Source organism: Uloborus diversus, chromosome 4, assembly GCF_026930045.1.
Source record: "Uloborus diversus isolate 005 chromosome 4, Udiv.v.3.1, whole genome shotgun sequence".
NCBI lineage: Eukaryota > Metazoa > Arthropoda > Arachnida > Araneae > Uloboridae > Uloborus > Uloborus diversus.
In genome coordinates, this window is record NC_072734.1 from 23,218,259 (window position 1) to 23,242,067 (window position 23,809).

The window sequence follows — 23,809 nt, forward strand, 5'->3', positions numbered from 1 at the left end:
ATTCCTTTTTTTTATCTATAATAATTGAACTCATTCCTAAGACAGGAGAATGACATGAAAAACTGAGGACAAAGTTTAAAACGATGTACCTTGATGATTTAAAAAATTAAATTTATTTAAAAAATGCTATTTTACACCTTTAAGTATGCTTAGTTATGTACTACAAATTGAATTTGTGTAATCTTGATATAAATTTTTTAAATAATTTAAGTCCATTTGAAAAACGGATGGGGACACACCAAAAGTGTGACTTTCTGGCTATTCAAAAATGTTTGTAGAAAAAACTAAATGAGTTATTGTTTTAATAAGAGTAGAATAACATCAAATAAGTTATTTCTAACTATTAAAAAAATGAAAACACTTTCTGAGTTAAAGAATTTTTATGTTAGACTACGGGGACATAATATTGTTAGGATTTTGGAGAATCACCCATATGTATGTTTATGTTAATTCTAAACTAGCCAATAAAATAAAAACTAAAAATTTGAGAGAAGAAATAGGCGGTATACCGCTCTGTACGAATAGCTTTTATTTTGTGCCGCCTATATTTCTTCTCTGAAACTTTTAATTTTAATTTTCTTGGTTGCTTTGAAATTAGCATAAACATACATATATTAAGATCAACTTCAATTTTTGGTGTTGCAATCAAGAAATCATATACGTAGTTTATACCTTACTTTTTAGTGCGATCCATGAGTATAGAAAAAGTCTTTTGAATTAAAAAGCATTTTTTATATTTCATTTTAAAGTTTTTTTGTTTTAAAATTTATTTGAGGTGAAAATTTCTCAAAGTTGAAACACATTTTTTTCTCCTTATTTTTTTTTTTTTGGGGGGGGGGGGGGAACGGTATGGACAGGATGGAATGTATTGCGCATAAAAAAAAAATAATTTTTTTTTTAAAAAATTTATCTTTTTTCAGTATTGCTGGTTTGTATATGCTCGAATTTAAAAGCAATTTTGAACAAGCATAGTGAAAAAATGAAAGCTTTTAGTATATATTTTAAAACTTTTTTTACCTTATGACTTTTGTGCACTGGTTTCTTTAAATCGTTTGTAATCCAACACATGGACAAAACTCAATACAGTAGATTGTCGGAAACTCGGCACTTGATAACATGCTCCAGTCCCGAAAACTCGACCACGGCAGGACTATAATCATAATATAAAAAAAAACCGCGAAAACTTGTTGCGCGTGTATCCCCGATAACCCGTCATTTTCAATAGCTCGACCACCTTTTTAGTACATATTAGACAGAGAGTTTTTGAGACTCCACTGCAAATATAAAAAAAATCAATAAAAGCTTTCAAATTCTGAATTGTTTGTTACTTACGCATTTAATTATTTCAAATTTGCATCTTGGAGATATAACTGGGATTAGCTTTTTTTAAGAAACATCCCCATTGAAAACAATCATTTAAAAATTTATTGCTCTTTGGAGCATTTATTTTACTTAATCGCCATTTTAATCTAAGAAATTTCGGACATTCTAACGGGGAAAGATGAGTAAATAAATAAATTAAAAAAATGCTATTACAGGTGTTTGTCTCTGAAGTAAAAGGTTTTCCTGGGAGAAGGGAATAATTTCCTTTTTTGCGTGTTATTATTATTATTATTATTATTATTATTATTATTATTATTATTATTATTATTATTATTAATTTTTTTTATCAAGCTGAAACAAATTTTCAAGAAACGTTCTGATGAAATGGAGAATATTTCCATTACACTCAAGAATAGAAAGATTATTTAGAGTTTATTTTTTGTCGAATTAAATTACAGACAGTGTTGCATATCTTATGCTTGTTTTAAAGATACAATTTGTCATTTTCATCCATCTTTGAAGGAATTGCTATGGGGACAAACCTCATCTCATAATGTAAACCTTCTTTCAGGAAGGCTGTGTATTTAATTCAGGGCTGCGGAGTCTGAGAAAAAATGATCGATTTTCGACTGTTTTTTTTTCTCGAGTTTTAGAGCCTTCGACTCTAACTCCGAGTTTTTTACCCCAAAATCAGTCCGACTCCAACTCCGACTCTTTTAGCTCAAAATCAGTCCGACTCAGACTCTCAAAATTTTAAACCTTCGACTCCGACTCCGTCTCGTTTACGCCAAAATCAGTTCGACTCCACTACTCCACAACCCTGATTTAATTTAGTGTTTGCCTGGTTGTCCTTTGGGTTCTCTTATGCGTAAGTACATTGATTTCTCAAAGCGGAAGTTGGGTGGGGGATTAGCTCCCGTTAAATGACGGGTCCCAGTTGTCCTTTTTAGAAATTTGTCCTTGTTTTGAATTTATGTTTTAATGTTTGAGTCAAAAGTATCTTGCAGTGCATTGTTTCCGTCAGTTATTCAATGTTTACAGCTTCGTATGAGTGTTTATTTGTCAATCAAAAGTACCATTTTCTGTCCCTTTAATCTTCTTGAAACCATCGTCTGGGGCAGTATAGTCTATTAAAGCCATTAAAACCAATAGAACCAACCAACTAAAACTATTAGAAACATTACAAAAACTTCTGCTTCGTAACTGTAAGTTAGAAGAAACGCTTTTGCATTCATTAGACTAACTACTACTATGAATAATTGAAATCTAAACGTTTATGCGATTGTTGTCCTTTGCAGCAATTAAGCAAGGCACGCGTGCGCAAAAATTTTTATGATGAAGCTAATGTCCTTTAGAAGCTTTGTCAAATAGTAAATGTCAGACGATCCGGTACTCCGCTGCCACGCGAAAACAGAAAAAAACACAAACACAAAAATACAAACATTAAAAAAAAAAAAAAAAAGTAGTAGGGAATGGGGAAAGTCGCGCATGCGTGAAGAGTCATGCACAAAGAGATCAATCCAAAACCAAGCATTTTATTCCATAAAAGCACAGGAAATTTTCTAGTCAATAATAATCCGACATTTTTGGACACAATTATGCAGCACGGAATTATGCGTTGTTCTGCATTCCTGGTTGCAAAGAACATTTTCGCGACATCATCCGTGTATTTCATTTAGTTTTTCGTGGCATTGCCAACGAATTACGCAACTATTAACTCCTTTTTAATGTTTTTTAAATGAATAGTGCTTACAATAATTTTTAAAATAAATTTTAAACTTTCTACTTAGCACGTATTTTTTTAAAAATCTTCTTATATTTTTCCTTGGTGTTCTATTGATGTTTTAATAACTTTTGTCTTTGCAATATTGACGCTCTTTTTGAAATGAACATTTTTTCTCTCTCTCTACACCTCTAACTAGTATGTTGTGGCCATCACGAAACTTTCTTCTATATTTTTCTTTTTTTTTCTGATCCCTCCCCATGCTTGACGAGGAAGCAATATTCCCAACAAAAACAAAATTACACATGCAAAAACTTGACTACCATCCCAATGTCTAAATTATTGCAAAAGCAAAAAAAAGAGCGAAAATTGAAAGTTATTTTAAAAGCCTTGCTTGAATTAATTACAAATATTTTATTTGTTAACAAACATAAGATGGCAACAGTTAAAAATTTTAAATCATTTAGATAATATTTCCGATCATTTCCATTCAATTAAAATCACGAGAAATACGCAGACGACAATCTATTACGATCTATCTTTCTTATTGTTGCATTAATAAAGCTATTTTTATTCAAAAAAAAAAAAAAAAAAATCAACACCTCTTGGAGCGATTGGCGTCAAAATTGAACCAAAGCCTGTTTACATATGGATTCACATATATTCCAAATTTCAACCAGAACGTAGCATTACTTCTTGAGATAGGGCACTCACAATGGAAAAAAAGAACGGGCGATTGCGCTACCCCCTTTTTAGCTGTTGACACCAAAATAAAATCAGCTCTTATACCCACTAAGGGCTACTTGCCGACAAATTTTTCTTTCATTCTGTTCATTATTTCTTGAGATACAGCAGTCACAATTGACGACAAAAAACGTTCTATAGCTCAACCCCCGTTTGAGTTATTGACACCAAAATTGAATCAGCACCTGTTCCTGTTAATGGCAACATATGGACCAAATTATGTCTGATTCCGCCAGTTACTTCCTGAGGAATAGCAAGCACGCGTAACTCAAAAAACGTCCCATTGCTCCACCCCTCTTGGAGGAATTCGCGCCAAAAACCAATGGGCACAAGTTCACATAGGGGCACATATGTGTACCAAATTTCGCTCGATTTCATGCGGTAGTTTTTGCTGTAGAGCGGCCACAAAAAACTGGTCACACACAGACGTGACACACACACATACATACACATACACATACATACACACACATACACACACACAGACAGACAGACATTTTCCAAAAATAGTCGAAATGGACTCAGCACACTTCAAAACGTTCGAATCCGTCAAAATTCGAAATTCGAAAATTTGCACGAATCCAATACTTTCTTCTATATATTAGATATAGAAGAAAGTAAAAATATGTCAAATGTTGAAAATGGCACATCTTGGTTTAAAGAAAATTGATGTCTTTGTTGACATGTGAGAACTGAAATTGCATCGACAAAAACTAAATGGAACGTGCAAGAGGGACAAAAAATACAACAAAATAATTCCTTAAAGTGGGCAGAAAATTATTTGAAATACCGTGAATCGACGCAGTAAAGACTGTTTTACAGAGATCCACGTGTACAATGTCCACAACTTAAAAGTTGGTTGTTCGGGAATCTCGTAAAATATTACCAGTGTCGCCACTAGGTTCAACATGTTATTTTATTATTATTATTATTATTATTATTATTATTATTATTATTATTATTATTATTATTATTATTATTATTATTATTATTATCATTAGTTGTTTTTTTTACTTCCTTTTCCAAAAAAAGGAAGTATTGTACTCGCAAAAACATTTTCACTCAAAATTCGGCCTTAATTTCCATTTTCTTCATCCCCGAATGAATTTTGAGTTTTTTTTCAACCCGACCACACGCGGATAAGTGCCAAAGAACGTATAAATGCCCGAAATATCCATTTTGACATTCCCCGAGTTAATTACAACGACTTTTCTCGTGACGCCCGTATGCACATATGTATGTATGTGCGTATGTATGTCGCATAACTCAAGAACGGTATGTCCTAAAAAGTTGAACTTTGGTACGTAGACTTCTAGTGAGGTCTAGTTGTGCACCTCCCCTTTTGGTTGCATTCTGGTGCTTCTAAAAGAGTCTTTTGCCCCTTTTTGGGGGGTAATCATTGTTAATTTCGATGTATACTCAAGTGGTGTTATAATTTGGCGGACACTTGGCGATATATTGCCAGTCTATTGGTCGCCAAGTTGGTGACAAAATTGGCGTTTTTTTTTTTTTTTTAAACCTGGTTTCAATTCGGCTACTAGTGGTGGTGATATTTAGAGAGTAAATTATTGAATCACATTAAAATTGCCAATAATGAGAAAATGACATTAAAATTGGAGTAAAAGGAAGTCATGTGATGCACACATCAGCTCGGTTTTTTTTTTTTTTTTTTGAAGTGAAACTTTTCACGCAAGGGCTATGAAATTCTAATCGGCAAATTTTTGTGTGAAGGAAGTGACGCAGTTGTTTTGTGTAACGATACGTCGCACATGCGCTCTTCTGGCTACCTTTCTTTTTCGTTGTCTGCAGCTACGTGTACTGCGTTGAGTACAGCTGTGCTGTTGGTTGGCAGAGCATTCGTTGAAACACGTGTGAATAATAAACGCATTTCGAGTATTCATTAGTGTTCTCGTTGTTTATAATCTAGTTTTTCATAAAATATACAATTTTGTGGTGAATATGCTAGAGACGTCTTATCCAGCACTAGATCCGGGGTCCGATGGGTTCCAAGCTAATTCCCTGCCGATTTAGCCTCTATGACTATCAGTCAGGCGGCGCTGTGCGGCAATATTAGTGTGTGTATGAAAGCAATAAGAGCACATTTTCACATTATTAACAGTTACTAGATACAAGTTATTAACATTTTATCATTTATTTACCAAAAAAGAAACCCCGTAAAGAGTTATTTTGGAACGTTCAACCAAAAAGGGAGGCACATAGATAGACTCTACGTTCGAAATTTCAACCTTCTATTAAGGTTCGTTTTTGAGTTCTGCGAGACACGCACAAACGCACACACAGACGTCATGAGAAAAATAGTAATATGAGGTTTGGTTAGAATGGATATTTCGATTGTTCTAGCATTCGCAGGTGCGCATGCGCATGCGTTGTCATGCCTAAAACAACAAACCATCGTGCATTCAAATGTGCATAAATGGAAATTTAGAACGAAATTCGAGTGAACTTTTTTTTTCATGGTCACTATACTTTCTTTATGCACATTGAGTGCATTTTTGATTAATGTTTACGTTTTGTTTCTGACTTAGAGGGAATCTTTATCAACATTTCGTTCCTTTAACATATTAATGTAATTCATAATTTATCCGCCTCGTAGGATAAAGAAAATCATACTTGAAATTTAGTAAGGAAAAGATGATTGAGATTGGTATGCAGGGGCGGGATCCAGAATTTTTTGAAAGGGGGGGGGGTCAAGTTTCAATGGTCAGCGTGTTATATCGTATAAAAAATCAGTTAAACAGGGGTGCAAATCTTCCCAAGGGTGATGGCATACCCCCTCATAGGTTACGGCTCCCCCACCCCCCAAAAGTTAGATCAAAACCCTTTCAAATTACCCTCTGCACCTAAATTTTTCAAAGGCGTAACCTGTGCCGTGAATCATATTCCCCCAAATTTTCACTAAAAATCATATTTCTTTGGCAGACAGGCTGATCACGTTACTGTATTAAATAGCTGGATACATTTACATAAATATTTTATAGCACACAAAACGTTGTGGTTTGAAGTGGAAGAGTGCTTTGGAAAAAAAAATTAAGCTCATTAGAGGTGATTGTTCTTTTGAAAATGAACAAAACACTCATAATAGCTGTAGCCCAGTAAACGAACTCAGTCATATCCTTTGGATTATGACGTACTGGGAAGAAAAACCTTACAGAACGAAGCAAAAAAGGGAAATTATTAATTCCAGATACTATTTTTTCGGACCTAAAAGTTTGAAGTTTGAATAATAATTAAGAAAAAAGTCTTGTCACATGGGCGTCAGCTGACCCTTTGACCCTCCCCTGAATCCGCCCCTGTTAGTATGATACTTTTATTCATGCACTATAAATAATTGTTCATGCTCGTGAATTGTTCAATATTATCTGTGCAAAGAACCAACTACTTTGCTCTTTAGTGAACAATCCATTCATAGATGAAGTTATTAAATATCTGATCGCCTTTTCACCGTTCATAGGTCCAACTTGTTCTCTTTGCATAAAAAGCCAGGCCCGTCGAGAGACCATGTCTGCCTAATCGAAAACTAGGGGCCCAGTCCTTGTGGAGGCCCAGCTCGGAATCGGAGTAGTACAAGTTTTATTAGTTTCATGGAGTATCGGTGCCCAGCAACCAGACTCACTAGGAGCCCACCTTGGCTCTCCGCTGCCCTAAATAAAGCTGTAAGATTTCTATTCAGCACTTTTATTGTACTTGGCATGTTTGTCACAGAGTAATCAGAGGCCTGGTTTTGCTTATATCTCTGTAAATAGACCACTTAAAGACTTCGGGATTTCATTAAATAATTTGCTTCATCTTAAGGTACAACTTAGCGCTGAAAAATTAAAATTCTAAAATAAAATTATTATTTCGGGTAAGATGAAAAACAGCGAATTTCAAGTAATTTCTCCATTAAATGTTTAAATCACTTTTCTTCGTTTGTGGTGTCATTGTCTTGGAATTTGCGAAAACTACAGGAATACTTAAATTGTCCTTTCTGACCCAGAAAAGTTGTTTTGTCCTTTTGAGTGCATTATGAAAAGTGATTAGTATTTTTTTAAAAAAATTCTGTTATTTGCAATATACATCGAAATTAATTTCTTGTACTTCTCATTTTTGTACTCATCTGACTGAGCATTTTTTAATTAAAAAAGAAATCTTATTAGATCAAACGTTAAACTTGTTTCTAAAGCAACAAGTACCAAATGATTGTTTCGTTGCAAATGTGCATATTTGTTGCACCTTCATTTGCTCACTCAGAAATAAAGCTCCTATCTTCAGGGTCCGATTCTGGTTTTTGAGGTCACTGGGCATAAACTTTTCCCGTGCCTTCCCCCTCACTTAAAAGTTTGAGGAGACTTTTACATTTACTGCTTGTACCTCGCTGTATAATAATTACTCCAATATTAACGAAATATAAATTTGGTGCCTCCGAGATTTTGGTGACCTGGGCCTGTGCCCATGCCGTAATCTGGCCCTGCATGTTGTTATAGGTTGATTAGATGCTCGTCTGGCTATTGCATTGTAAAGAATCCTTCTGAATGATGATCATACGAGACCAGAGTTTATTTTAGGTGAAGGTCTGTAGAAAAACTATACTAGGGCTAATCTTGATTAGTTCTTATTTTCGGGGAAATCTTGCAGTTTTAAAACTATGAAATCCCTTTAGAACCGAAATAAAAACCAAATCTTGCTGTCAGCCCCGTTAGATGATATTCGAAACCGTTTAAAAAACGAAGAAAACCCAAACTGTGCTTAAAATTCAAACAAAATTCTTGTTTTCATAATCATCTAAAAATAAGACGAGCAACTGCAGCATCGAATTCGGGGGAACCAAACATGTCTCCCGACGGTCGATTATGTGCTCTGACGAGAGGGGTGAAGAACCTCTGACGTCATAGATCTCTGACGTTGCGTAACACGGGAAGACGACGGAGGACTAGCCATCATGACTTCCTCTCGGCACGGAGGAGGGGAACGCTTTTGACTACGCTCCACTAATAGGATTGCACCCCACTGGTGCTGGGTACGACCTCGAGAAAGCACTTTGAGCGCGGTCATTAATGGGAGAAATTTAATTTATTTCCCATAAATAAATTCAGACGTGTGCCATGCAAACATGGCTAGACGCACATCTAAAAGAGTTGACTTCTGTAGAGCACTTCAATCAATAGCCGCCACCCTTTTTATACGGATCTCCCTTGGGCATTTTCCAACAAAAATCGATTTGAAGTTTTGAAATTTCTATCTATTAAATAATTTATATTTGACTCGATACAATTCAGTACCGAGTATTTAAAATTTCTCTGTTGAGAGGTCGGGGGAGACATGGATCATAATTAATGAGCTTCTGTTTGAAAAAAAAACCAAACCACGCCTATATGTATATTAACATCACTTTCCTAAATCCAGGAGAGGGTGGAGCAAGTGCCTTCTCCTTAAACATTTAGTGACGGCCTTGATAAAACCAGGACTGTGGAGTCGGAGTCGGACTGATTTTGGGGCAAAGGAGTCGGAATCGGGGGTCGAAAGCTTTAAAATACCGGGAGTTGGAGTTGGAGTCGGTCATTTGAACTTTGAGAACTCTGCCAGGACTGGAGTAAGAATCGGAGTTGGGCTGATTTCGGTGTAAAGGAGTTGAAGGTGGAGTCGAGCGTTCTAAAACTTCAGGAGTCGGAGTCGATCATTTTCCCTCCGACTCCGCGGCCCTTGATGAAACTCAAACAATGAAATGGCAAAAGTTTATTTTCCTGAGTTTCGAAAGTTCCATAAGTTGAAGACTTTTACTATTTTGACTCGATGAAATTCAAATAATGAAAGGCAAAACTCAACTTTTTGGTATTTATGTCTGTTAAAGAAATTTATATTGACTCAGTAAAATTCTCACAATAGCTATAAAAGCTTCAGTTTTATCCACGACGGCATAAAGAAGTTAATGCATAAATTGTTTTAAAATATTTTGTAAAACATTCGTTCTGGAAATCCAGGGCGTGGCATATTTCGATGACGCCATATTGGAGATCACTTGCAAATTAAAAAATTGAGAAGAAAGATTTTTTTTAAGAATATATTTTTTTCAATAAATTTAAACCACTGCATTTAGTCCCGTTTTTGAAAAAACTTTCAGAAATCGCATCTTTTTTGTGCTTGTCTTCAAATAATCATTTTTTTTAAAAAATGATTAAAAATCCGTGCATGCTTTCCAATTTAACAAAAAGAATGGTAGCAAATGCATATTTGTTGTAAATGTCTTTTGCTATTTAATGGAGCAATGTAGGCCGGGGATTCAATTTTAAAATGTCTTAGAAATAAGCCTAAGTCAACTATTATTACTAGTCTATTCCGCATCTGTGGTTACAAATGAGGAAGAAAAAGCTTGAAAAATAATCCCGACGAAAATATAGAGAGATGCGTAAAGCAGACCCGCCCCCCCCCCAAAAAAAAATCTTTTTTTTTAAATATAAAGTGCTTTAGTTGCAAAATATCACCATAGGGGCTGTCCATAAATGATGTCACTTAAAAAAAAAGACCTGTGACCCTCTTTCCCCAACAACTCTAATTTGAATTCTGAAACTTGGAATTCAAATTATGTTTTTCGCAATCACGAGTTGCGAAAAGACACTACTCATTAGAGTTATTGTTTCTAGAAACGGTTCCCCCCCCCCCCACAAGTATGTCCCTCCTCCTGGGGGTTACGTTTGTATAGTTGAGTGTGTGTGTGTGTGTCTAGGCTTACGTGTGTGCACGTAGGCGTGTTTGTGTGTGTAAAAGAGCGTGCGCGTGTGTGAGTGTGTATGTGTATGAATGAGTATGCGTGTGTAGGACATGGACGCCACCACCCAGCAGAAGTGGATTCCAGAGGGGACAGTGCTCAGGACCAGAGGAGCCGCGCCGGTGGACGGTGGTGCCGCAGAGGCCCCTGGTCTAAGCTGAAAAAGGAACCACAACATCAAGGACTGTCAAATAAGAACAATAAGCAATCGTGATTGCTGGGGGAAAAAAAATTGAACTTTGACATCTTGAATTCAAATTATGTTTTTCGCAATCACGAGTGTGTGTGTATGGTGGTGTGCGTGTTTGTGTGTGTGGGGGGGGGTATGTTTGTTTGTGCGTGGGGGTATGTGTATGTGTGTAGGCATGTGTATTTGTGTGTGTGTGGGTAGTTGTGTGTTTGTGTGTGGGGGGTATGTTTATGTGTGGGTAGTTGTGTGTATGTGTTTGTTAGTGTGCGTGTATTGTGTGTGTTTGCGTATGTGTGTAGGTATGTTTGCGTGTATGTGTGTGCGTATGTATGCGTGTGTGTGTAGGCAAGTGACGCAACCTGGAGACGGTTTTCGCTAGAGGGGCAGCATCGTGAGGCGGCCGCCGACGGTGGTGCTGCGGAGGGAGGCGGGGGAAAAATAAAATCAAAAGACGCCAAAAACAGTCAAATGAGAACAATAAGCAATCGTGATTGCTCAAAAAAAAAAAAACATTTTTTACCCCTCCCTCCTTGTTACAAAGTGCCACAGCTTCACGGACATAGAGCCCCTCCTCCCCCCAACTCGTGGCATCATTTGTGGAGAGCCCTTTAAATTGATGAATATTGACTGTTTTGGAGAAAGGAAATGAACCCTTATATGGGATTTAAAACCAAAGGCATACTTAAGGGGGAAACTGAAAGGGTTTGGGTGCCTCCCAAAATAAATTTGAAACTACTCATTGAGGATTTAGGGTTTTAATATTTTCAAATTTAAATGTAGCACTTTTTTATATTTGACTTGTCAACCCCCCCCCCCCCAATTCAGGAATGAATTCCTATATATACCTACGCTCCTGTTTTAAACAAGCGGGAAAACCTTTCAAAACAAAATCGTAGTTGTGAGCCACTAACAAAAAATTAGATCAAGTAAAATCAAACGAAGATTGAGTAGAAGAATGATTCATTCCTAAAAAATTTGATATTTAGGAAACAAAAATTAAATTGCTGGAACAGATACGTATGAAAAGCGATACCCGTATGAAAGAATCTCAAACCGATCTCAAAATGGTTAAACGAACCGTGAAATTAGTCTACTTTATTCTTCTTTTTTGATAAATGTGTTCGGTCAAACTCTTTACCTTTATACTTTAACCTAATTTAAGCGAACTTTTAACTTTTTTTCTTTCACACACATTTGTAACTTGTTTAAGTAATATAAATCTTTAAAACTGCAGGATAAAAATTGGTGACAATTTAATTCTGTTTGTGTACAAAATGTTACGAAAAGGCAGTACAATCACTCAGGGTAAACTTTGATCAGCAATCTCTGGAATTTTAGCTGCTCCACTGAAGAGTCAGTAATTTTTTTTTTTAATGAAATAAGAATGAACTAGACAGAAGTTTGTACAACTTACATCTAGAACTAAACAAACCTACTTTCCCTTTTCATATCAACATTGATTTTCTAGTATCAGATCAATATTCTTTCAACTGACATACTGACAAGGGCTTAAATTTTCTTGTTGGTGCTACAGTTCTTTTTATTTATTTATTTATTTATTTATTTTTGAACTGTGCAAAACTCAGCGAAAGAATTTTTAAATTAAGAAATGAAATATGAGAATAAGGTGTTCTGACCGATATCTCTTTCGAACAACGAAACAAGAAGTTTATCCGAATAGGAATTTTTTCTCGAAAGTTATTTTGGTTACAGACCGAACGACTGACACTTTAGGTAACTTTGAAACTATGTTTGAGGGGAAAAAAAAGTAGTGCAACTTCGAATCAGAAAAATAAAATTCTGAAATGTGCAAAAACGTCTCACTTGTATTTCACAATGTCACAAGATTTTTATAATTACTGTAATTATATTGCAGAGAATATTGCGAAGTAGGTCAACTGATATCAATAACTTCAAATGAATAATCAAGAACAGTTTCCAAACACAACTTAAGAATCATTGGATTACGCCGTTAGCTGAGTTCAGTGTTGCCAACTAAGTTTGTAAAATAAAATCCATGTAACTGATAGTATAGCTCTGCAGCAGGGGGACATGGGGACCCAAAACCTTGTGAATGTAGATTTTTTTAAGAAAAAAATATATATTATGAGAAAATAACGAAATTTAACACACGTGTTTTACTTCAAAAGAAATTTATGTTTTAACTATAGAAGAGAGATTACATTCCTCTACTCGAAATAGAACTATTTTATAATCTAAAACTTTGCTCCGTCGTTTATATCATCTCATGATGTCAACTTAGACACATCGACGACCTATTAAGGCTGCTGTCCTTTGAGTATACCTAATGCTCAGAAGGTCAAAGAGAGCTAAAATTTGCGTTTTTATAAATTTTGAGACTTTTTTTGAGAAGAGCCCCTATTCCCATGCTCCTCCACAAATGCCAAGAAAGATAACTAAAAATTGCATTTTAGGACTTTGATTAAAAAAAAAAAAAATCCTGCAGAGAGTAGCTTACTTAGCTACTCTCTATCCCTTAACTTGCATAAAAAAGGATGAAAATATCCTTTTTGAGGCTTTAATTAAAAAATTTCAGTTTCGTAACATTTTCGAGGGAGATTCTGGTCTAACATCTCCTTGAGTTTTTAAAACTCCACTTCCAAAAAATTTCTGGGGATGTGTTGCTGAACCTTTCCTTCCTAAGATAGTCTGTTTTTAGGACATCATTTCGGAATATTCCCCAACTAGGGCTGTCTGACTTCATTTTTAGTGACATTAAAATCCCCACAATGACACCAAAGCTAGCCAAAAATCGCTTTTTCAGGCTTTTATGTCGAAAAATCTTTGGAAAGGGTCTCTGAACTTTCAGAATTCCTTTAAGACAGCTTAAACTTTTGCTTCGAAATTTTCGTTGGAGAGCCACCAAAAATTTCTTTCCCAAAGATAGCCTAAAATTAAGTCCAGTTTCGAATTGAAAAAAATAAAAAAGACAACTGGAAAAGAAAAATAGAGAGAGAGAGAGAAGTAACCCGGGGGGTCACTTCTCTCTTTCCCTCCGTCGTTAGTTAACTTAGCTTAAGGTAGCGTTTTAAATTTTATTAATTCCCCCTATTTCTGCTGTTATTTTAAAACTAGCAAGTCACCCGTCAAGGTATGAAGGGTGAAAATTGCTTCTACTTTTCTACATTTGAACGAAGCCATTGCCTGTTTTGTGATCTATATACATAAATGGCTACTTCTGTATGTATGTCCGGGGTCAGCTTCAAAACAACTGGACGCATTTTAACCATTTTTTCACCATAAATAGCTACATTATCAGGAAGCAACTTAGGCTATAATTTATTCCAAAAAAACTTCGTTAAAAAAAGTCATGATGGAAAATAATAAATTTCATGTAATTTCCACATTAAATGATTGAATATACTGTTTGACCACTGATTGTATGTAATTCGGCAATCTGCCAAGTAAAGACGATACCATTTGAATGAATCTAGCAGGGGAGAAGGGAAAATAACGATTGGATTTTTATGCAAGCGTTTTATAATGTCATTAGCGCCTTATAGGCCAGTGCCAATAATGTTTCAGACCAAAAAAAATTTAGAACAGGATAAAACCAGTTCGAAAGGTAAGAAAATCTAATAACATTAATAGGAAAAATAAATTACGGTTGAGCTGAGTTCGGGAAAGGGGGTGTAGGGGGGTTTAAGGGGGGGAAAACGGTTTATCACGATTTCCGGAAAAACTAAGAGTCCTATCGAAAAAAACTAAATTACAAAGTTGTTAGTAATGAAAAGATCTACAACTTTTGTATTTGCACCTTTTTTCTATTACCTCAAAATATATGCGAAAAATTTAAAAAACCGACCTTTTAGTTTTTTATTTTTATCTCCCACAAAAAAAATTTTTTTTCACTAAATTTTATGAAAAGTTACCTTATTATGTCCCAAATACACTGTAATTTTTTGGATTTAGAATATTTATTTTTTCTCCTTATTTTGGTTCAGTAGTAAAAAAGCATCAGAATTTTCAATCAAAAATTCTCACGTCAAAATATCTGATTTTTTTTAAAAAATCGGAGCAAGTATTTTTCGTTGGAATCTCTACTTTTTGATGGTATAAAAAACAATATACAATAATATGGAAACTTTTCGCAAAAAATTAAGAAAATAAAAAAAACTCGAATTTGAAAAAAAAAAAAAAAATCAGCACTATGTAAAATTTTAAGCTATTTATTAAATTAACAGCAAACACAATAATTAACAGCAAACACAATTGGAAAACTGATTATTTTTCATAATATTCAAGGTGACACAGTTCGAAATTGCCTAAATTACTCATTGATCCCATCCTACAGTGTACCTTGCTATTCGTAACTCCAAAAAACTATAGGGGGCACTGCAGTTACCGTCTAATGGTGGATGAGAAGGGTATAAAACAAATGCATGCTGTAGCTTGATTTTTAATTATTTTAGTATATTTTTATTTTCAGTTTGTGTCAATGTAACATGGAAAATTTCATTTTTCGAGTAATAAGGAGCTTAAAATTTTTACATAGTTATGACTTTTTTTTTTTTTTCAAATTCGAGTTTTTTGATTTTCTTCATTTTTTGCGAAAATTTTCTATGGTATTGTATATTGTTTTTTATATCATCAAAAGGTAGAGGTTCCACCGAAAAAAACTTGCTCGAATTTTTAAAAAAATCAGATATTTTGACGTGAGATTTTTTGATTGAAAATTCTGATGCTTTTTTACTACTGAATCAAAATAAGGAGAAAAAATAAATATTTTAAATCCAAAACATTACAGTGTATTTGGGACATAATATGGTAACTTTTCATTAATTTTAGTGAAAAAAAATTTTTTTTTTGTGGGAAATAAAAATAAAAAAACAAAAAGTCGGTTTTTTGAATTTTTCGCATATATTTTGAGTTTATAGAAAAAAAAAATGCAAATACAAAAGTTGTAGATCTTTTTATTACCAACAACTTTGTAATTTACTCTTTTTTAATACGACTCTTAGTTTTTCCGGAAATCGTGATAAACCGTTCCCCCCCTTAAACCCCCCTACACCCCCCTTCCCGAACTCAGCTCGTCCGTAATTTATTCTTCATATTAATGTTATTAGATTTTCTTACCTTTCTAACTGGTTTTATCCTGTTCTAAATTTTTTCGACTTTTTACCATTTTCAAAGCTATTGGCACTGGTCTATTATTCATTTATTGCATTCTCAAAAATAAAATAAGAGGAAGCTAATTTATACGAGCATCAGATTAAAAGTTAAGAATTGAAAAATTAACAGAAATTACACTTTTGCGTCTTCACACATCTTCATTTTTTGTCAATTCAACTTGATCCGCAATATTAGGGTATTTTCGTTTTGACAATGTGATCGAGAGAAAAAGAAAAAAACCTCAATCTACTTAACCTGAATGATTTTTACTGAAGTTAAAATACTAAAAATGATAATTAACAGACAAAAGGGATAACTTGAAACTGATTTTACAGTGTTACTGGTAATAAAATTTGAAATGAACTTGACGGAATTTAAGAACTCCAGAATGGAACAACAACATATCTACACACCTCTCAGCCCCAGATTCCATATGAGTTTCATAGCAACCTTTAGTGAACATAATATTCTCCCCTAACCTTCATTTTTCATGAGACAGTCTAAAGTGGAAAAAAAAATCTACGAATGTCTCGAGAAAAATTTCGATATATAGAGATTTTTTCGATATACAGAAACAATTTTTCTATATGAACATGGAAACGTGCTGGAATTTCGATACATAGAAAATTTCGATATGTGGAAGTTCGATATATGGAAGTTCGACTGTAATAGAGACGTAAAAGTGCACATCTGAAACAAACCAACTAACAGCCCTATAAACTAATAGACACGTCCATTTCCGCCTATAAACCGGATATTAGCCTTTCCATGTAATCGATAGTCAGACAGTAAAACCCATTGTTGCAAAAATTCGTTGCCTAACAACAGCAATATTAAAAGTAATCATAATGAAAATTTTGAATCAACGCTTCTCTGGAGCAAGCGTTAAATTTATTGCTTTCTTAGGAATTGTATCCTCATCTATATACATAAATGGCTACTTCTGTATGTGTGTAAGTATGTCCGGGGTAAGCTTCAAAACTACTGAACGGAATTTAATCACTTTTTCACCATAGATAGCTACATTATCAGGGAGCAACTTAGGCTATAATTTATTTCTAAAAAACTTAGTTTAAAAAATTATGATAGATAACAGTAAATTTCATGTAATTTCCACATTAAATGATTAAATATAAAACCCATTATTGCAAAAATTCGTTGCCTAACAACAGCAATATTAAAAGTAATCATAGTGAAAATTTTGAATCAAGGCTTCTCTGGAGCAAGCATGAAATTTATTGCTTTCTTAGGATTTTTGTCCTCATCTATGCCAATAATCGATAATGGTGCTAAGTAAAAAGACAATTGATTTTGCCTACAGTTTGAAAATAGAAAGTGTTTATTGTCTAAAATTACACAGGCCAGCAAAATTCGGGTCATGAAAAAAGTGATTGTACGGTAATTCGTGACTTTTATTCTATTGGATGCGCTGATTTCAAATATGACATCCATTTTTCTCAACATTAGAGATTTTGACCAATTGGGTTTTAACATATAGACAGAAAAGATTATTTTTTCCTATTCTGAGAGAAAGAGTCTTTTCAAAATCTGTGTAAGTTTATTACTTACAAACAAGTTTATGCATCAAACATACGATTGGAAATCAGTTACTTAATATATATATATTAATTTCATAGAAATAAGAACATAGTGATAATTAATCATAACGGTTCAATTATAACGGAAGGCAATCTTTTAAACTGTCGCTGTTTTTGCAGCCAGAAACTATACGTAATAATGTTTCATGGTTTTCATTTAATTATATAACCAAGATATCGCACTTAAAAGAATCTTTAAAACTTTTGTAAAAATGTAAAATAATCCGCTAACTAAATTAGGCAAATCTATAAACAGCACAAAAACTTCCAGCAGTTTGTCTTTGTGCGCAATTTCAAACACTGGCCAAGTTTTACTAATTATTTCGGAAGAAAATATTTAGCACCATTTTATGGTCACTAAAATTATCTCAGCATTTGGCAACAATATCTCTTGGCCGAAAACCAGTAACAAACAGTTTTACAAAGTGGGGAGGGGGAGCATTATTCAAGATATCTCAAAACGATTACCGCAAATTTGGTAACATTTTAAATCGCACCAAGAAGTCACAATAATTGAAATTTTCCAAAATAACTAAAGCAAGCAGAGTGGGATTATGGGCGGCTACATTTTAAAAACCGTTTGTATTACAATAGCCATATGGAAAAAGTTTTAGACTATGTTCAAAAAAATAATAATAATAATAAATAAGAAAGAAAGAAAGAAATATTAACTGATAAATCTTTTTATTTACTTTTATGAGCAAGGAAGAAGCTCGATTTTTAATCACATCAACGTGGTGTGTTATGAGTTCTTTCAGTTAAAACAGAAAACGAATGAAAGTAGCGATTGTTTCTCACAATTAGTACTGACCCAGACAACGCTGGGTATTTTTGCTAGTATTTTAATATTTGAAATTTTAACCCTAACTCCAGTGGATGAACCCTAAACTCCAGTAAGTAGCGTTCATTGTTGATCATTTTTTCGTTTCTTCATTCCCCTGAAATGACACAGTCTTACCAGTAAAGCAGTTAAGTTACCGGATCGAGTTCAGCCTTGTCACAATAAATCCTTTCCCTGCAACATTACCAAAACACATTATTAAATTATCATGCCGTGGCGAAGGTTTCATTGTTGAAACACGCGGGTTACTCGATCATCGGCTATTATTTATATGAGGATTCAAACTTGGTATCAAGATGGGTGGATGCGATGACTTTTCAAAAAGGAAACAAAAATCATTGATTCGGCACTGTTTGAGAGATGGCTATTAGAAAAAACATCTCAAGCAAGTTCTTAAAAAAATTTCGAATGGCCCCTCCGAAAATTATCGGCGCTAGATCCACCACTGCCTGCAGAATCGAACCTTCAACAGTTTTTTTTTCCCCGTAGTCAATACTTATGAAACATGGAGTGGATCAAAGTTAGTTCACACGGTTCAACAGTTCAACCAGGCCTGTAATTTTAGTACTTCCTGGGGAGGGCAAATGGTGCATACTTAACGCAAATTTTATCGGAAAACAACGAAAATCGTGCCCACTTTGATGTAAAAACATTAATTTTTCAAAGCATGGGGGGAACCTCCTAAAGACGTTCCTGCGTTCAAGATTACCCGAAATGGCAAGCTATTTCATTTCATTTGTTACTAAGACTTACTTTTTTTTTATTTTTATGACTCAAAAAAATATCAACATTCAACATCGAGAACTAGCAAGAATTTCAGCTAATCTTTTTTCCATCTCAATTTTACAGTAACTTGGCATGGTGAAGGGAGAAGAGGAAGAAGATGCTGTCTCACAAACCGGGAAGGAGAATACGGAACCCATTAACCCCCAAATCAGTTCGAAAAAAAATTCTTCGACAGAGAACAAGCAAATGTCCGAGGTTAGATAAATGGTTTTTTTTTATACGTAAAAACATTCGAAACTTAGTACTGAGATACCAGAAGAACAAAATGAGACATTTGTTAATGTGGCGAAACAAGTGATAATAATTTTAAGTAAAATTTTCTAGGCAGTAAAATTTCAATTAGAATTTTTTTTAAAAATTATTATTTAATAGGTTATAAGCCTTTAACTTCTGAAACAAAACAAATTACCGACAGCAATTTCAATCTTATCTTGCTATCTTGCATCACATTTGAATGACATTGAAAGAAGTTTAACAAAACCCTGCACTGTGTTAAAACATTTAGTAAACGGTAATAAATATGCAAAAGATGTTTTTTTTTTGAGCAATCACGATTGCTTATTGCTTTTATTTGACTGTTTTTGACGTGCTATCATTTTATTTTCCCACCGCCAACCTCCGCACCATCACCGTCGACCGGCTCCTCACGATGCTGCTCCTATAGCGAAATGCGTCTCCAGGTTGCATCCACGTCCTACACACACGTGCATACATACACAACTACACACACACACACGCACACATACACAACTACACACACACACACGCACACATACACAACTACACACACACACACAAACACATACACACATACAGACACCTACACATACACACAAAAACATACACACAACTACTAACACATTCATGCCTGTAACAGACACAAACACACATGCCTACACACACATACCCCCTACACACAAACACACATACCCGCCACACACAAACGCACACGCCTACATACACACACTCGTGATTGCGAAAAACATAATTTGACTTCAAGATGACGAAATTCAAATTATTATTTTTTTTTTGAGCAATCACGATTGCTTATTGTTCTCACTTGACTGTTTTTGGCGTCCTTTCATTTTATTTTCCCACCGCCACCCTCCGCACCATCACCGTCGACTGGCTCCTCACGATGCTGCTCCTATAGCGAAATGCGTCTCCAGGTTGCATCCATGTCCTACACATACGCGCGTACATACACAACTACACACACACACGCACATATACACATACATACACCTATACATACTTGCACCTACATACACATACACATAACACACGCATACATACAGACACCTACACATACACACACAAAAACATACACACGAACATACACACAAGTACCCACACATTCATGCCTGCACACAGACACAAACACATATCCCTGCACACACATACACATACCCTCCCCGCCACACACATTCATACACACAACTACCCAAACACATATGCCTACACACATACACATACCCCCCCCCACACACACATTCATACACACAACTATCCACACACTTATGCCAGCACACACATACACATACCCCCACACACAAACACACACGCCTACATACACACTCGTGATTGCGAAAAACATAATTTGAATTCAAGATGTCAAAATTCATATTACTTTTTTTTTTTTCATTTTATACCAGGTTTTTTTTTAAACATTTACCCAGAGTTTTGTTTCGGGCAGATTGTCAGGAAAGTTTCGGGTAAAGAGGTGATAAAGCTCTTGTTAAACTTCTGAAAGTATTCGTTCAACTTTCCTGTTATAAGATGTAGTTTGAGAAAGACGTGTATTCAAAACGAGGGTATTTGAAGAATATCAAAGAAAAAATAATAATTTAAGAAAGAAAATAATAATAAACGTTTTGCATGAATTCACAGGTATTCGGTCACGTCGGCTATTATTACACACCTTTTCCTTGTTTTGCTTTTACACTGGTGTTTCAGGTTTATTCGTATATTTTTCTTGAGTTTTTAAATACCTTGAGGCATACGTCAGCTCTGTCGTGAGTTGATTTTCAAAGCTGTACAAGTTTCGCACGTTCTGTAGATAGCTTCGAGGTTTTGGATGATAGTTCCAAACACTTGTTCTGTCACATAAATCCCATTTTTATTGCCATTTTAATAAATTAAGTAGCGTTTGTTTCAGCTTTTTTTATTCTACTTTACCCCTTAAGGACCAGCGTGTGGAAAATGATAATGAAAGTTGCCAAACGACTCATGTTCAACCATCATCAGACTTGAATAAAAGAAAAATAAATGCGCAAAATTTTCCGTCAAGGTGTAGAAAAAGGCAATTTATGATCAAAATTTAAATTTAGGCATCTTTGGATTTTTATTATAATTTTCAAAACCCCCTATGTGAATTCCTGAGTATCCTTGGTATCAGGACCTCTGTGCCAAATTTGGCAAAGATCCGGCGTAAACTGGATTTGTATGAGGAACACACACACCCATACATACATTCATACATACATATCATTTCTTTCTATGTCTTTAAATTAATCTCAAAATGCATTATTTAAAACGAAAAATAATGGAAATTTCTGAAAAAACCTAGTACAATAAATAGAGAAATAAAAGTTATAAATCAAATTTCCACTTCGTTCAAACTACATCGGTCGCGTTTTTTTTTTTTTTTTGCTCAAATGTGTGTATGTGTGTGTGTTTGAAATAAACACGTGTGCTATATACATTCACAGAAATTATTTATTTATTATATTAGCCAATTGGAATGAAGATTGCTGCTGGGGTCTTCTCTCTACCACTCCTTCCTATAACCCCTGAGCTTCCGCTAAAAGGTGAAAATCCGCCAGAAGTTCGGAAAAAAAGTCCCGTCCGATTCCCAACGCTACTCATTCCAAACCAAGACAAGGTAAGATATAGTCTTATAGTTCATTTATTCATCAATTTTCTTTCCACATAACATGGGAAAAAACGAATCTGTCCGCAAATTTATGAAAATTTCGTTGCTTCTTTTAAAAACTATCAAGTATTAGATACTAGAAATTAAACTTACACACCAACATGCAAACCCTGAACTACGTGTAAGAAAATAAAAAAATAAAAAAAAACATTCATTTTTTTTTCAGTTAAATCTTCCTTAAAACTTTAATTTTTCAGAAATATGTCGTAGTTTCTGATTAATGCAATGCGATAGGAGACTTTTTTCCGAGGAGAAATTTTGTCCGAATACTCAACGAAAATTATCACTACTTTTCGCTTGATGATTACAATTTTGTAAGTTTTTAAGTTATTTCCTACGTGAGACTTTTTTTATGCAGTCCCTATCCACAGCATAAAAAAAATCTTTTTAACTGTGTTGCGAGAACAACTTTTTAAAGCTACTCGTGAAGCTTCGAACAAGTTTTTTTTTATGCTGTCCCTATCCACCGAATAAAAACAGGTTTGGGTGTATTCATACTACCAAAGTTATTAACAAATAAACGAAATTACTAAAAATTTTCCTTCAAATATTCTGCTATAGTACTAACTCTGAATAAATCCCTAAAAATTAAGTCACTGTGATTGTCGCAATATATTTCACAGTCTAGAAGACTGTCTAACACTGGCGAAACATCTCTGCCCTAAGCTCTGATATATATATTTATTTATCTCTAACCTAGAAAATACTAGAGAAAGTAACTGTTCTGTTTAATAGCTGTTCTATCGGTTAAGAAAGCCCCGAAGACTTAATATGTTTTGTGTGTGCGTGTATGTGTGAAAATTCTTGCCATTGTATTGCAAGGTTGACTTTAGTCAAGGTTGACACAAAGTCACATTTTAATCACCAAAAAATGGTGTCCTCAAAATGGTAAATATTCAAGGCGCAAAATTGCTTGCATTAATCTAAAGACAATGTTTAGCAAAGAAGGCATGCTAATTCTAAACGAAAACTAATTGCTGAAACTTCTCACCTTGTTATCGAATGGACTTCTATGTCCAAATTGTCCGCATGGATGATACTGTTAAGATAAGATATTCAATATTTCACGCGGTTGCCCCCTCCATTTAAAAAAATAAAATTTAAAGTTTGGCAGAAAATTCACTTAGGGTTGAGAAAAACTCGGTCCCAATAAATAAATAAATAAATAAATGAATAAATAAATAAAATGGACCTTTTTTTTCTCATAGCGTGGGACTTGCAGCATTTGTTATTTCTGCTCTTTAGATAATTAGATCATCCGACCCTGGGACATGATGTTATTAACTAACTTTTCACAGGGTTGATAGTAGTGGGCTCAAGTAAAATTTTCTAAAGGGTGTGAGAAATCCCCCCCCCCCGTAATAACTCTTCAAACATATGCATGCAAAATCATTGGGAGGGGGGTGGGGGAAGCAGCATTTTATTTATTTCTTTTTTTTTTCAACAACTTTTCAGTTTTAGAATGTGTTGTCAGCCCAAAGTTTTCAGAAACGGCAATCCAAAATTTTAGGATCCCAAACACCCAAGGGCACCCATATGCAAAATTGTAGGGGGAGGGGGGGCTCAGATATTTTCTCCATGGTTTAACAGGATATTTTCCCCATGGAAACTGTTTTTTGTGCAAACTAGAGTTATTAAAATTTGACCTTTTTAATTACTTATTTATTAACGGCTGGAGAAGAAATGTTTTTACATTTTTACAAAGAAAAAAGAACTAAAAGCAAGAAAATTCTAATTTTTAAAGGGGGCTTGAGCCCCTACTTGCCCCCCCCC

General features: G+C 34.6%; 1 protein-coding gene across 2 annotated transcripts in view; it reads left to right on the forward strand.

Moving 5' to 3' along the window:
- The window catches only part of LOC129221469 (uncharacterized), an 82,592-nt gene that overhangs the window by 51,116 nt on the left and 7,667 nt on the right, over nt 1-23,809 (forward strand). For both annotated transcript variants that reach the window (XM_054855950.1, XM_054855949.1), the window contains exons 2-3: nt 19,165-19,296; nt 21,836-21,985. In XM_054855950.1, coding sequence (XP_054711925.1) covers nt 19,174-19,296; nt 21,836-21,985 — 273 coding nt within the window. In that variant the 5' untranslated portion in view covers nt 19,165-19,173. The remainder of the gene's footprint in view (nt 1-19,164; nt 19,297-21,835; nt 21,986-23,809) is intronic.